General features: G+C 41.4%; 1 protein-coding gene across 2 annotated transcripts in view; it reads left to right on the top strand.

Annotated features, from left to right (window-relative positions):
- SMOC2 (SPARC related modular calcium binding 2) overlaps positions 1–14,348 on the top strand; it is a 326,181-nt gene that overhangs the window by 296,308 nt on the left and 15,525 nt on the right. For both annotated transcript variants that reach the window (XM_075862596.1, XM_075862597.1), the window contains 3 exons: positions 4,531–4,633; positions 8,134–8,381; positions 12,029–12,075. In XM_075862596.1, the coding sequence (XP_075718711.1) occupies positions 4,531–4,633; positions 8,134–8,381; positions 12,029–12,075 (398 nt within the window). The remainder of the gene's footprint in view (positions 1–4,530; positions 4,634–8,133; positions 8,382–12,028; positions 12,076–14,348) is intronic.

The following is a 14,348-nucleotide window of genomic DNA, read 5'->3' as shown; positions in this document are numbered from 1 at the left end:
GCGGAAGCTGGAGGTTTGGGAAGAGAAATGGCAAATTAAGTTTAATGTGGATAAATGTAAGGTTTTCCATCTTTACCAATCACTAGTCAGACCACGTATGGTAATATTGTGTACAATTTTGTGCACCTGTGTATAAAAAGGACATGGCTGAACTAGAACGGGTGCAAAGAAGTGCGACCAAGGTAATTAAGGGAATGGGCGGATTGCAGTACCAAGAAAGGTTATCAAACTTGGGTCTATTCAGTTTAGAAAAAAGACGGCTTAGGGGCGATCTAATTACAATGTACAAATATATAATTGGATAGTACAGAGATCTTTCTAATGATCTTTTAACACCTAGGCCAGTAACAAGGAGAAGGGGCATCCTCTACATCTAGGGTGAGAAAAGGTTTCACCACCGTCACAGACGGGGATTCTTTACTGTGAGAGCATTGAGACTATGAAACTTTCTGCCACAGGATGTTTTGGTGGTTAATTCTTTGAACAAGTTCAAGAAGGCCCTTGATGCCTTTCTTGAAAAAAAAATAATATTACAAGCTATGAGTACTAGATTCTGGAGATGGAATGTTGATCCAGGGATTTATTTTGATTTTCATATTCCAAGGAGGAATTTTTCTGAGTGACAAAAGGAATCTGAGGTCCTTGGACAAGAGTATATTTAATAAAATTCCCAGCTGCGCCTGAGTTCAGAAAGACCACATTGGCATCTTGAACAGCTTTCAAACTCACGAGGGAAAGAAAATGTCAGGCCCGAGACGATCTCCGCTCTCTCTCCTAGGCCTTGATGTTTTAAGTCTGCGAGGTATAAACAAGACAATTGATACATAGATTACCTTTTTGTCCACAATAGAGGCATAGGACTAGAGTAGATGGGGTCTTCCTTCCTCTGTTGACAACCCTGTATGACCCACTTGCATTGGCTCACCTGGAGCAGCGACTGGTAAGTTATCGAGGATAGGAGCTAGCAGAGGGAAACATTGAGTGCGAATCTTTTCTTGAGATCTCTCCTGAAACCGAATTCTCACTCTTGTAGCTAGGGAAATCAGATCGTCCAATGCAGAAGGAAGGTCTAAATCTGCAAGTTCATCTTTGATATGGCCCGTTAAATCTTCATAAAATGCCACAACCAGAGCTTCATTGTTCCAGGCTCATTCAGATGCTAGGATACGAAATTTGACAGCATACTGGCCAAATGTAATGGAACCTTGCTTGAGCCAAAGAGCTGAAGCAGCAGAAGAAGTATGGCCAGGTTCTTTGAAGACCCTCCGAAAGGAAGTCTGAAAGGCGGACAGAGAGGACACCATTGGATTTCCATGTTCCCATAGAGAGTATGCCGCAGTAGAACTGCTGTGGACAAAGTTCAAAATGTATGGTGCACTGGTTAATAAAATCACAACAGTCCTTATGGCCACTATTAAACCGGGGAGGAGCAGGTTGATGCAGTAGCGGTACCGAGATGGCAGGCACAGGAGGGGTAGTAAACCCAGCTGTTTGCTGGAGCATGGATGCTGCGGATATTGTAAAACGCCCACATGAGCGGTAATTCCCTGGAGTGTACGGACAATCTCATATTGGCAATTTCCTTGCTGCATGGTTTGGTCTGCAAGATTCTAGACATTTACTGGCAGGGGTGTAGACATTGCAGCACTTTTGGGATCCAAGGTCTGCAGATACTTTTGCGTCAATGGATTAGCAGGCCAGAGGATGAGCTAAAACCGTAGTTAGGAGTCAGGTCAGGAGTCGATACTAGTAGTAGAACCACAGGAACCAAATGACAAATAAATATAATATGACTGCAGGATCAGATTACAAGCAAAGTTTCATTGTTCTCTCTAACGATGGAAACACATGGGTCTGCATAGTGGCTGTATACATAAAACGGCAGTATTTTTTTTTTGTTTTAAAACAAGACTATCTCACTTTGCATTTGAGAAGCAGTGGGGCTATATAAAACTAGTTGCATTAGTGCACATATCCTTTTGCATTTTCTTTTAAGGTAGGGCATTATGTGTATAGAACTGTTAGAAGCAGTGCTGCCCTTTTTCTAAGGCTCTCATTGTACATCGGGCATCTACGGTACTTAACATTGGTCATTGACAAAGTTGATCATACAGGAAAAAAATTATAACTATTAATAAAAGGCGTCAAATGCTTGTAACCTTGGTTGTCATCATAGGTATTTATAAAGAATTTGTATTAATATTTTGTATTGTTTTTATACTCACAAAAACAAAAAATATTGCTTGTTAATTTACTGGGAAGGCAATAAAAGTGGATACACTAAGAAAACTATCATAGCCGTCTAGTCTTGTTTAGTCATGATTATTTTAGTTCACTTTTTACATTCCAGTTTTTACAATGGAATGTCTGTCCTGAATGCCAAGATTGACAATCAATTCCTCCAACCAGCTTGTGTGGTCTTCTTAACTTGGTCTGTATGTGTTCCATATAATCCATACAAATTAGAAACTATACTTTGTCTTTTAAAAAAAATATATATGTCAAATTGTAAATGATAAATAAATTGTGTGTTGGTCTAACAGTTATCTAAAAGATAATGACTTTCTGTAAAGTTTTTATGGATAGCTTGGGGCACATGTCTAACAGTCATAAAACTACCATAAAGTTATTTGAAATTACAGTTGTTGGAATAGAGAAGAAAATGTAAAAAACAAAATCCAAGTCTCTGTAATCACTCGTTTTATTTCCAGAAAAAAAATCACTATGTGATTATGGTAAAGCATCTTTCTATATTTGAGCTGTTCAGGGTATGTGCATCAAGATGCTTAATACAATGTCACTCTTACCTTCACTTTATTTTATTCTCCTGAAATGTAAGTAGAAGGAAACTGTAAAGGATCTGCCAGGCACAACTTCTGTGTATACGCCCATAGGTAATCAGTCTGCACCTGAGTCTATGTCTCTGAGACTGACTCCATCTTCCACCACTCAGGATGGCAGGCTTGGGAGTGGGAGAGCCTATCACAGCCTGGCCAGATGGAGCTAGCTCCCGCCCTCTGTCTATTTATACCTGCCTTTCCTGTTCCTCCTTTGCTTGTGATTCTTATCGTGTGGTTTCCTGGCCCAGCTACAGCTTATAACTATTTGATCCTGCTCCATCCTGGCTTACTGACTACTCTCCTGCTCTGCGTTTGGTACCTCGTTCTCTCCTGGTTTGACTCGGGTCGTTCACCACTCGTTCACACCGTGAGCAACTGCCCCTTTTCCCTTAGCTTTGTGTACCCTTGTCTGTTTGTCTGTCTTGCACTTACTGAGCGTAGGGACCGCCGCCCAGTTGTACCCCGTCACCTGGACGGGTCGTTGCAAGTAGGCAGGGACAGAGTGGCGGGTAGATTAGGACTCACTTGTCCGTTTCCCTACCCCCCGCATTACAGAAACATAGTTATTTGTGCTCTCATTGATGTGATAATTGAGCATTTGTTTTTACTTTTTTTAAACTGCTTTGTAACCATATCGGTTTCAAATTAAGGTGAAGGCCCTGGTCTGTATGACACATAAACAATAAGAATTTGTCACTGCTATCAGATTATGTATCTCACTCTACACTATTAAACTTTAGGGTTTCTACTCAGAGCTTGCTGCCCATTAAAGTAGTACTATCTGACAATGTAGCTCTTGGACCACAGAAAGGTGTGCATCCCAGATGTAGGTATACCCTTTTATGCAAAAAATGTATGAGGATGAAAGCTGATAATAAAGTAAATGAGGCAATGGTTATTATTATTATCTATAACCAGATTCGATTTTTGAAAAGCTGTTATTTTAACTTTTACAATTCTGTCATTTTTTTTACTGCTGTTTTTTTTGCGTATTGTTTGATAGTAATTGTTTGATTGTATAATTGTTGATATAATGCACAATATGCATGATTCCAATACTGTATAAATAAATCTAACCAAAACTAAGCCAGTGATATAATTATTCTAACTAAATCATAATGTCTGAACACATGGTCAAACTTGAATAATTTTTAATTTATGGATACAGTAAATCAAAATGTGCTAATAGAGCTTGTAGTTTGTTTCACTGAGATTTGCCATGTTGTATTTAAAAATTCTACTCAGATTTTCCAGATGTTCCTTGCTATAGAATTTTAAATGACCTGTAGCAATTGCACTGGTAGCAACCCTACTCTCTACAGAAAACGACATCATGCCTGATCCTTTGTCCCGACAGGAAATATTTAGCTGCCAGAGGGGACTTGTTGTGGCTTATCCCCCTCTACTGATGGAAATAAACATACATGCTCGTAGGTGCATGTCTATGAAGGTTTAAGGAGAAATAGCTGTCGGCCGAACTAGCATTTTGTCATGCTTAAGTAGTCACTTAAAAGCTCATACAAATAGAATTTTTTAAAATTTTTTATTTAAAACTTCATACCAAACTTTATACATGGAGAACATGATAATTTTACATTTTCAAATATTGTGCACTATATGCTATGTGTCATATATACTAAAGATGCTTGTAGAATTATTATTAATACTGTATTATATCATGTTATTATAGGTTGCCCTGGAGCAAAAAAGAATGAATTCCTTACAAGTGTATTGGATGCATTAACCACCGACATGGTACATGCGGTTTCTGACTTAACATCGTCTTCCAGCAGGTAAGATAGTGACTAGATTTGTTCAAATAAACATATACATCTGTCATTTTATGAATAGGAAATGATACAATATTAAAACAAAGCTTGTCTTACAGAATGCTCTCTTCGCTTAAGAATAAGAGAAATAAATAGATAAGGGTTGAATAAGGGTGGACATGCCATTTATTACCACAGCTTGGCATCTGCTACAAAAGAGTTATATCAATTACAAGATGTTTTTGTCAACACTAAGTGACCAAAAATACTGGAGTGTTATCCGCACGAACAGAAAAAAAAAATCTCTCATTTAAAGTGTTGATTTATTAAATAAATATTTTAACAATCACATACACAGTCATAAGTCATGTGCTGGTGCAAAAGTAAACCTGTAGCACCTCACTAAGACACACAGATAAACAGGGCTAAAGCATTTGGCTTTGGAAGTGGATCTTAAAAGTAATCCTGACAGAATGGAAAAATACAGACCCAGTGCAAGAAGGAGTTATTTTTTTCCTACAAGACACAGAATCATTCTATCGAGCCTCTCAAGAGTGAGAGCCTTTGTGTCAAGGTAGAAAACATGTGCACGCCAGCTGGCTTAATGTTTTAAAATGGCTGCCAGTGAAAAGGTGAGGTAGAAATCTACTTATTATAAAGTTTTCAAAAATTTAAGTCATATTAATGGCTTTACTGAACAGTTATGTCAAGATGCTAAAATAAGACATTAAATCCTGGATGCTCGCCAGTTGTGTAGCAAGTATTAATGTATTCCCTAAAGAATTAACTATGTTGTATACTAATGCAACAGTAAACATCGTGTGGTAGTGGTAGTTTGTGTCCATCCATCATCACTGCTGTTTATTCATTTCTGCTATTACTTGGAACGAGAGAAGGTAAATCTTATGAAATGCTTCTTTGAAAGCATTAATAAAAAGGTAAGTAATAGACAATTCAGAGCAAACACTTAATGAAAATTATGACATTGTTTGAAAGACATTAGAGAATTATTAGAAACTTTTTCTGAGCTATGGAGGTAATCCTTCCGTTTTCAGAGGAGTCATAGTAGAAAGTGTGATTCATAGTTAAATTGTTTAAGTTTAAGAGGCCTTAACATGCCTGGAATTGTACTGTAGGATTTACATTTTTAGCACATAATTTGTAATATTACTATGTATAAGGCCAAATTCACAGTTTTTCCTGTCCACGCTGCATCCGTGCGGGACCTGTTTTCACAGATCCCCATGGACTTGAGTCTATCGAGGGATCCGTGAAAACGGAAGAAAATAGGACATGTTCTATTTTTCAACGGTCCGTTGAAACAACGGCCATGTGATCAGCCCCATTGAAATACATGCGTCCGTGTAACGGCCGTTGTTTTAATGGCCGTCACACGGACGTATACTACGGCCGTCTAAATTCGGCCTAAGAATGTGTTCTCAGGTCTCCTCCCTATTACAGTGTCATGTTTTGATACATATTTTGTTTATGAATATATAAAGGTTGGTATTTTTTTTATGTAGTGCATTATCCAAGGACAGACAACCTTGAATAGTAGCGTGTTCCAAAAAGGCTAGTATACTTTAATGAATAACAATTTAGAATTTGTAAGGTTTAAGAATACAAAGCTGCATTAATTTAAAGATAACCTTTCACCTCCCCATACATGTGCAGCTGAGTGCAGCATGTAATGGGAAGGGCTGCACAAACTCTGGGGCACTTTAAAAATAAATTCTACCTCCCTCCGTTATTTAGATATTGGTGCCGTTATAGTTGGTGCCCGATATTTAAATAACCCCCTGAACAGTCAACGGGGCGTGTACTGTCAAGGGGGCGTGTTACTATGGCTGTGACACTGTCCAATCACATATGGACAGTGTTACAGCAAGACTGAGGAGAGAGAGTGTGCGTGCGCGCGCGCTCTCTCACTTTTCAGCTTTGAAGATCAGTCTTCTGCCGAAATGGCAGGGGGGCGTGTCACTAATACGGACAGTGTTAAAAGAGTTGGGGAGCGCTTACATTGTCCGTAGCAGAGACACCCCTTGCCAGTTCGGCAGAAGACTGATCTTCAAAGCTGAAGAGTGAGAGAGCATGCGGGTCTCTCTCCTCGCTTTTGATGTAACACTGTCCATATCTGATTGGACAGTGTCACAGCCATAGTGACACGCCCCCCATTTTTTAAAATTAACTTTATTCAACTTTTTTTTACTTTTATACTAGTCCCACTAGGGGACTTCACTATGCGATCCTCCGATCGCTATTATAATACACTGCAATACTTTTGTATTGCAGTGTATTACTGCCTGCCTGGCATGACCTAGCAGACATTCACGACAGGCAGACTTGGGGCCTTTATTAGGCCCCCGGCTGCCATCGGAGACACAGACACTCGGCGATCTTATCGCCGGGTGTCAGTGGGATGAGAGCGAGCTCCCTCTCTCCAAAACCACTCGGATGCGGTGCACGCTATTCAGCACCGCATCTGTGGGGTTAAACGGGTGAGATTGATACTTATATCGATCTCACCCGGCATAGCAGGGACGCCCCCAGCCTTCAGCTACGTCTGGCAGCTGAGAGCAGGGAGATTTGACAGCTCCCTGCTCTGTTTACTTTATTATAATGCGGCGCTGTAGAATAAAGCCCATTAATGACCGCTGTGAAAAGGCTTATCGGCGGTCATTAAGGGGTTAATTATTTCACTCTGTACCGCCAAACGCAGTTTCCAAGGTGCTCTGTACACTATAGCAAATAAAGGCAATAACAAAGCTGCTGCATGTTACTTGGCAAGACAGAAGTTGACAAAATGACATCCCCTCTTAGATATCACTTCCTGCTCTGCAGTTATTGGCCGAAGCTGCCCCTTACAGGATTCCTGCACTTCCCACCCCCTGCATTTTCTGCACATAATAGTGCTAATACTGAGAACTCTCTGCTCCCAGATAATTTGTCATAGTTCAAAACTTCAAATGCAGAAGGCAGCAGCTAAAATTGTAGTACTGGATAAAAAGCAGGGAACTAAACATTACATGGTTAATTTTACCATTAAGCTGTTTAAATAAAGCATGTTAGGAGATGGGGAAGAAAGAACTGTATGAGGAGTGTGAACACACGCCGTGGTTATATGTCCCATGGCCAGGCCCGCAAAACCATCCTAGCCACGTGCCCTTTTTGTCACAGTGTGAATATGATACTGCCATAGTGGTCAAATTAAAGTTAGTGCTCAAGAAATGGTAGCATTACAGACTAGTGATTAGATGGTTGAGGTACACAGAAGAGGGGACTAATAAAAGGAGTACGTTCTAGTGGTAGGAAGCTAGCTCTGCTGCCTACTGGCCTCCTGCATTCTTGTGTCTTTCTATGATTCACACCATGCATTTGTAGTATATGTAAAATGTTGCTGGCCTGTTGTCTTTGTATGTTTTAATCATTTTCTACAGGCATAACCCTTAGACCACCTAGGATTTATAGTGCTTATTATTATTATTATTACTACACATTCTTTCTGTGTTCTTCATTAATACTAGGGTTTCAGAACCAGATCCAAACCATACCTTGGAAGAAAGAGTTGTCCATTGGTACTTCAAGCAACTTGATAAAAATTCAAATGGGGACATTGGCAAGAAGGAAATCAAGCCTTTTAAGAGATTGTTACGAAAAAAATCAAAGCCTAAAAAATGTGTGAAAAAGTTTGTTGAATATTGTGATATGAATAATGACAAGTCTTTGTCTGTCCATGAATTAATGGGATGTCTTGGTGTTACACAAGATGAAGGTAAGATAGAATTAATGAAAATTCTGTATTAATTTATTATACTTTATGGCCCTCTTCTTTGAGACGACAACCCTCCGAGAAGTTTTGGGTGGTCATCTCTAAGATGCTTTACTGTGTAGCTATGTATTTATTTTTAAAGCCTATTAAGATTGGCTCCAATTTTTGCTGTTACCATTATAATTTATATCACTCATCATTGAAGCCAATGGTTGATAGTTTTTTTTTATCAGTTTAGATCAACTGTAGAGCAACTTTTTGTTAACCCTCCTAAATCTGTCGGTCGATGGCTATTTTGCCCAACTCCACCATAAACATACACGATTGTCTCAGCCAACTAAGAATGTTTTTCTTTCTCCAAGAGTTGGGGGGGGGGGCTGCATACACATTAGATGCTGACTTTTATCTGAAGTGTATAGTCAGCTTAAGGGCTCAAGCAAACGGCCGATTACACATTAGTGCCAGAGGTGTTTATTTAAAGGGAAAATGAGATCAGATCCTATCCCATTCTATGTAATTAGGATAGCCTTTTCCAAAGCAAACTTCAGGAGAGGCTTTCTTGCTATAACATGGCAGCGATTCAATTCAGTCCTGAGCTCTAAATAAGCGGCTCCTGCACTGAACTATTATGGCCATGTGCATGGAGCCTCAGAGTCAGTCCTAAACCTTTTTTAAAGTAATTAGACATAAAAAAAAAAAAGACTACATGACATAAAATAGTTATGTGTAGAAAAACTTGATTTGATATTGTTACCAGTACAGTAAAATCTGCTATTCTCTATTTAGTTCTCATACTTTCTTTAACAACTATTTAAACCATCCACTGTAACGTAATATTGGTTATTTATTATAACTTCCATGCAGATTACATCACACACCACACAAAAGTACGTACGTACGCACTTGTGTTTGTTTGTGTTTGCGTTTGTGTTTGCCGTAAAATAACGAATCTATATATATTTTGTAAAATCTTAATATTGGCCAGTTTAAATAAAGGCAAATGCAGACACTTGCAGTAAACCATGGACTTTTTCTAGTTATCCGGTTTAATGTGAAACCCATACATGGAGAACATGAGCAGAATGGTTATGTAGACATGCACTTAGTGGCATTGTTTACATTCAAAAGGTAAAACCAGACGGTCATTTTATCTTAATACCTTTTATTCCTAGAAGGGATTAGAAATTTAACACTGGGCACAAGTAAATGAGTTTCTAACAGTAATTGAGTGGATGAAAACATTCTCCAGGCAACGTTGGAATATTGAGTTGGAAATATTCCAGCTCTTCAAAGTTTCCCTTTTTTTTTAACTTTCTTTTGAGAAATCATCAGGAATGGAGAGCAAAGCAGACACTTTATTAAGGTGAAATGCTGAGTCACTTTATCTTATAAACACTGGAAGGGTATGATAAACTTTCCTGAGACTGGCATTTCACAGTTAACATATACTGTACTTCACTGCATATAAATAGTCTGATTGCAATAAAATGGAGTAAGTAAAATGTTAGAATTATTTACCCTTTAAAGAATATGCATACCTCCCCCATAGAACACCCCACACAGTATACTGGCCTATAACTGCCCCCCCCCCCCACAGTATATAATACACCATAGTGCCTCCCACACAGTAATATGCTAAATAGCTGCCCCCATATAGTATAATGCCCCCATAGCTGCCCCATACAGTATAATGCCCCATACAGCATAATGCCTCTATAGCTGCCCATTACAGTATAATTCCCCACAGCTACCCCTATATATTATAATGCCCCCTTAGCTGCCCCATACTGTATAATGACCCCTTAGCTGCCACCATACAGTATAATGCCCACTTAGCTGTCTCCATACAGTATAATGCCCCCTTAGCTGCCCCTAGTGCCAGTGCCCACATATAACGTGCAAGTGCCCACATAAATAGTTCCACAGTGCCCATGTAGATATTGCCACACACAGTGCCTATGTAGATAGCACCACATTGTCCCCTCTAGATAGTACCCATATAGTGCCACATTGCCCATGTAGATAGTGCCACTCCCCCTTTAATATATCGCCAGCCCCCTGTAGACAGAGCCATTGGGGGGCTCCCTCTAGGAGCGGAATCCCCAGCCAGAGCATCAGCCACGCTGTGGCCGGGGATTCTGCTCCAGGAGGAGCCATTGACGTCACTGACCATATCTGGACAGTTATCTTAGGGCCTTTGAGATTCCAGAATCCCAGACCAGAGCATTGGCAACGCTCCGGCCGGGGATTCAGCTTCTGGAGGAGCCATTGACGTCACTGTTAATATATGGACAGTGACGTCAAGTGCTTTCCCAAGACAGGAGCTTGCATTGCTCTGGCTGGGGACTCGATATTTAAAAGTCTGAGATCACTGTCCATAAATGAACAGGGAAGTCAATGGCTTCCCCGGGATCAGCGCTTGTAAAGTGAATGCTGAAGCAGGGAGCTAACAGTTCCTTGCTTTAGCATTGGATTCAAATGGATCTGCATCTTGAATACGCAGATACAGTTGACACCGGGACATACCACTGGCTGCCTAGGACAGTGGGACACCGCCCAGATTCCGGGACTGTCCCACTGAATCCGGGATGGTTGGGTGGTATGAATATGCAGCATAAATAAATCAATAGTTTAGACAGTTGTGGTATTCTATTTTGAGGTAAGTGTAGAGGATTTTGCAGAATGATCATAGAAACTTGCTGCTATAATCTTGAAACCTAAGAAAGGACACCTTGAAAAATGTTCAGCATTTGGTATACGTGAATTTATCATGATTCTCATTGAGCTGAAAACACCAGCTTTAAATCGACTCTGCTCAGCTGCACAATCCTCCGAGACCTTTTCTTTGTGGAGTGGTCAGAAACAAGAATGTAATACTCAGGTTCAGAGAAAGTGCAAAGTAGGACAGCTGTAATGGTTGTGATTTGAGACTTTCATGTCTTAGAATTTATTTTAGACTATTTTGCTAGGTTACAACTATATTAGGTGAAAAGTTCATACTTATAGGAAATAACTAAAGGGGAACTATAAAATCCATAGTTGCCAGTATGTATAATGCAATTAAACACAATTACAATTTTATTTAGGGCTCTTGTAAACGACCGTATTACAGTTCCATTTTATACAGAACCGTAACAAGGCTTCCATAGAGGTGCAGGAGCCATCTACTGTACTTCCGTATGCCTCTTATTTCATATGGAGACATGCAGAGAGTTTTTCTTCATTGTTGGATTCAGAAAAAATATATATTTTCATCAGACTCTGTATGTTTGGTGTTATTCCCCACTAGAACAGAATATCTTCGTACACACGAAGTCCAGGCTATGTGCACTGCTTTATAGGCTCCATGCCAGTGTATGAGCTCTTAAATGGATTGCCCGCTTTTGGACATTAGGATAAATAGAGATAATTAATGTGGGTCTCCTATTACGGATTCCCTATTATTAACCAGAGCATCGAGCTGCTGCAAAAATTGTCATGCATGGATATTCATTTGGTGCCATACAATGCTTTGTATTATGCTTGATAAGACCTGATCTCAGGGATGTCAGTGACGCAGGCCATCCTAATGGGCAGAGCCTAAGGCTCCTGAAATGTAAATCTGGAACTCCATCTTACACCAAAAATAATGTCCTTCTTTTATTTTTTAGGAACGACCCCTAAAAGTAATGGAGAGAACCCATTATCTAGTAAACAGGTAATGTAATGCCAGTGTATTGTTCTGTTGCGGAATAAGGAGGTGTTTTTTTGTGGTTGTGTTTTTTAAACTGAATTTCTTATTTACTGTAACCCTGGCAGGTATGGGAAAAAAGTTTCTTCTGTCTTTATGTGTATTGCATATACAGTTAGGTCCAGAATTATTTGGACAGTGACAAGTTTTGGCATTTTAGCTGTTTACCAAAATATATTGAATATACAGTTATATAATTAATATGGCCTTAAAGTGCCGACTCTCAGCTTTTAATTTGAGGGTATTCACATCCTAATTTGAGGAAGGATTTAGGAATTACAGCTCTTTATTATGCAGCTGCCTCTTTTTCAAGGGACCAAAGGAAATTGGATAATGATCTCAAAAGCTATTTAATGGGCTACTCAATCGTTAATCCATCATCAATTAAGTAGGTAAAAGGTCTGGAGTTGATTCCAGGTGTGGCATTTGCATTTTGAAGCTGTTGCTGTGAACCCACAACATGAGGTCAAAGGAGCTCTCAATGCAAATTAAACAGACCATCGTTAGGCTGAATAAAAATGAAGAAATCCATCAGAGAGATAACACAAATGTTAGGAGTGGCCAAATCAACAGTTTAGTACATTCTTGAAAAAAAAAAAAAAAGAGCGCACTGGTGATCTCGTGAACTCCAAAAGGTCTGGACGTCCACAGAAGACAACAGTGGTGGATGATCGCAGAATCCTTTCCATGGTGAAGAAAAAACACTTCACAACATCTCCCCAAGTGAAGAACACTCTCCTGGAAGTAGGTGTATCAGTATCTAAGTCTACCATATTGAGAAGACTTCATGAGAGCAAATACACAGGGTTCCGCACAAGGTGCAAACCATTAATCAGCCTCAAAAATAGGAAGTCCAGATTAGACTTTGCCAAACAACATCTAAAGACACCAGCCCTGTTCTGGGACAGCATTATTTGGACAGATGAAACTAAGATCAATCTGTACCAGAATGATGGGAGGCAGAAAGTATGGAGAAGGCTTGGAACGGCTCATGATCCAAAGCACAACACATCCTCTGTAAAACATGGCGGAGGCAGTGTGATGGCATGGACATGCATGGCTGCCAAAGGCACTGGGTCACTAGCAGGGGCGTAACTAGGAAAGACTGGGCCCCATAGCAAACTTTTGACTGGGGCCCCCCATCCCCTGGGTGTCACACAACCCCCCCCCCCTTGTAAATAGTGCCTTTTTTACAGCCCCCCCTGTAGATAACGCCATACAGCGCCCCCCCCTGTAGATAACGCCATACAGCCCCCCTGTAGACTGTATGGCGTTATCTACAGAGGGGGACTGTGTGGCGTTATCTACAGAGGGGGACTGTGTGGCGTTATCTACAGAGGGGGACTATGTGGCGTTATCTACAGAGGGGGACTGTGTGGCGTTATCTACAGAGGGGGACTGTGTGGCGTTATCTACAGAGGGGGACTGTGTGGCGTTATCTACAGAGGGGGACTGTGTGGCATTATCTACAGACGGGGACTGTGTGGCATTATCTACAGACGGGGACTGTGTGGCGTTATCTACAGACGGGGAATGTGTGGCGTTATCTACAGGGGGGACTGTGTGGCGTTATCTACAGGGGGGACTGTGTGGCGTTATCTACAGAGGGGACTGTGTGGCGTTATCTACAGAGGGGATTGTGTGGCGTTATCTACAGGGGGGACTGTGTGGCGTTATCTACAGAGGGGACTGTGTGGTGTTATCTACAGGGGGGGCTGTGTGGCGTTATCTACAGGGGGGACTGTGGCGTTCTCTACAGGGGGGACTGTGTGGCGTTCTCTACAGGGGGGACTGTGTGGCGTTCTCTACAGAGGGGGCTGTATGGCGCTAACGCCATACAGCCCCCCCTGTAGAGAACGCCATACAGCCCCCCTGTAGGGAACGCCATACAGCGCCGCCCTGCAGGGAACGCCATACAGCGTCCCCTCTGCAGGGAACGCCATACAGCGTCCCCTCTGCAGGGAACGCCATACAGCGTCCCCTCTGCAGGGAACGCCATACAGCGTCTCCTCTGCAGGGAACGCCATACAGCGCCCCCTCTGCAGGGATCGCCACACAGCGCCTCCCCCTGCAGGGAACGCCATACAGCGCCCCCCCCTGCAGGGAACGCCATACAGCTCCCCCCCTGCAGGGAATGCCATACAGCGCCCCCCCCTGCAGGGAACGCCATACAGTGCGCCCCCCCCCCTCTGCAGGGAACGCCATACAGCGCCCCCCTGCAGGGAACGCCATACAGCGCC

Source organism: Rhinoderma darwinii, chromosome 4 (genome assembly GCF_050947455.1).
Source record: "Rhinoderma darwinii isolate aRhiDar2 chromosome 4, aRhiDar2.hap1, whole genome shotgun sequence".
In the NCBI taxonomy this organism is placed as follows: domain Eukaryota; kingdom Metazoa; phylum Chordata; class Amphibia; order Anura; family Rhinodermatidae; genus Rhinoderma; species Rhinoderma darwinii.
The sequence above is the reverse complement of the archived record's forward strand: the minus strand, read 5'-3'. Positions and strand labels throughout refer to the sequence as shown.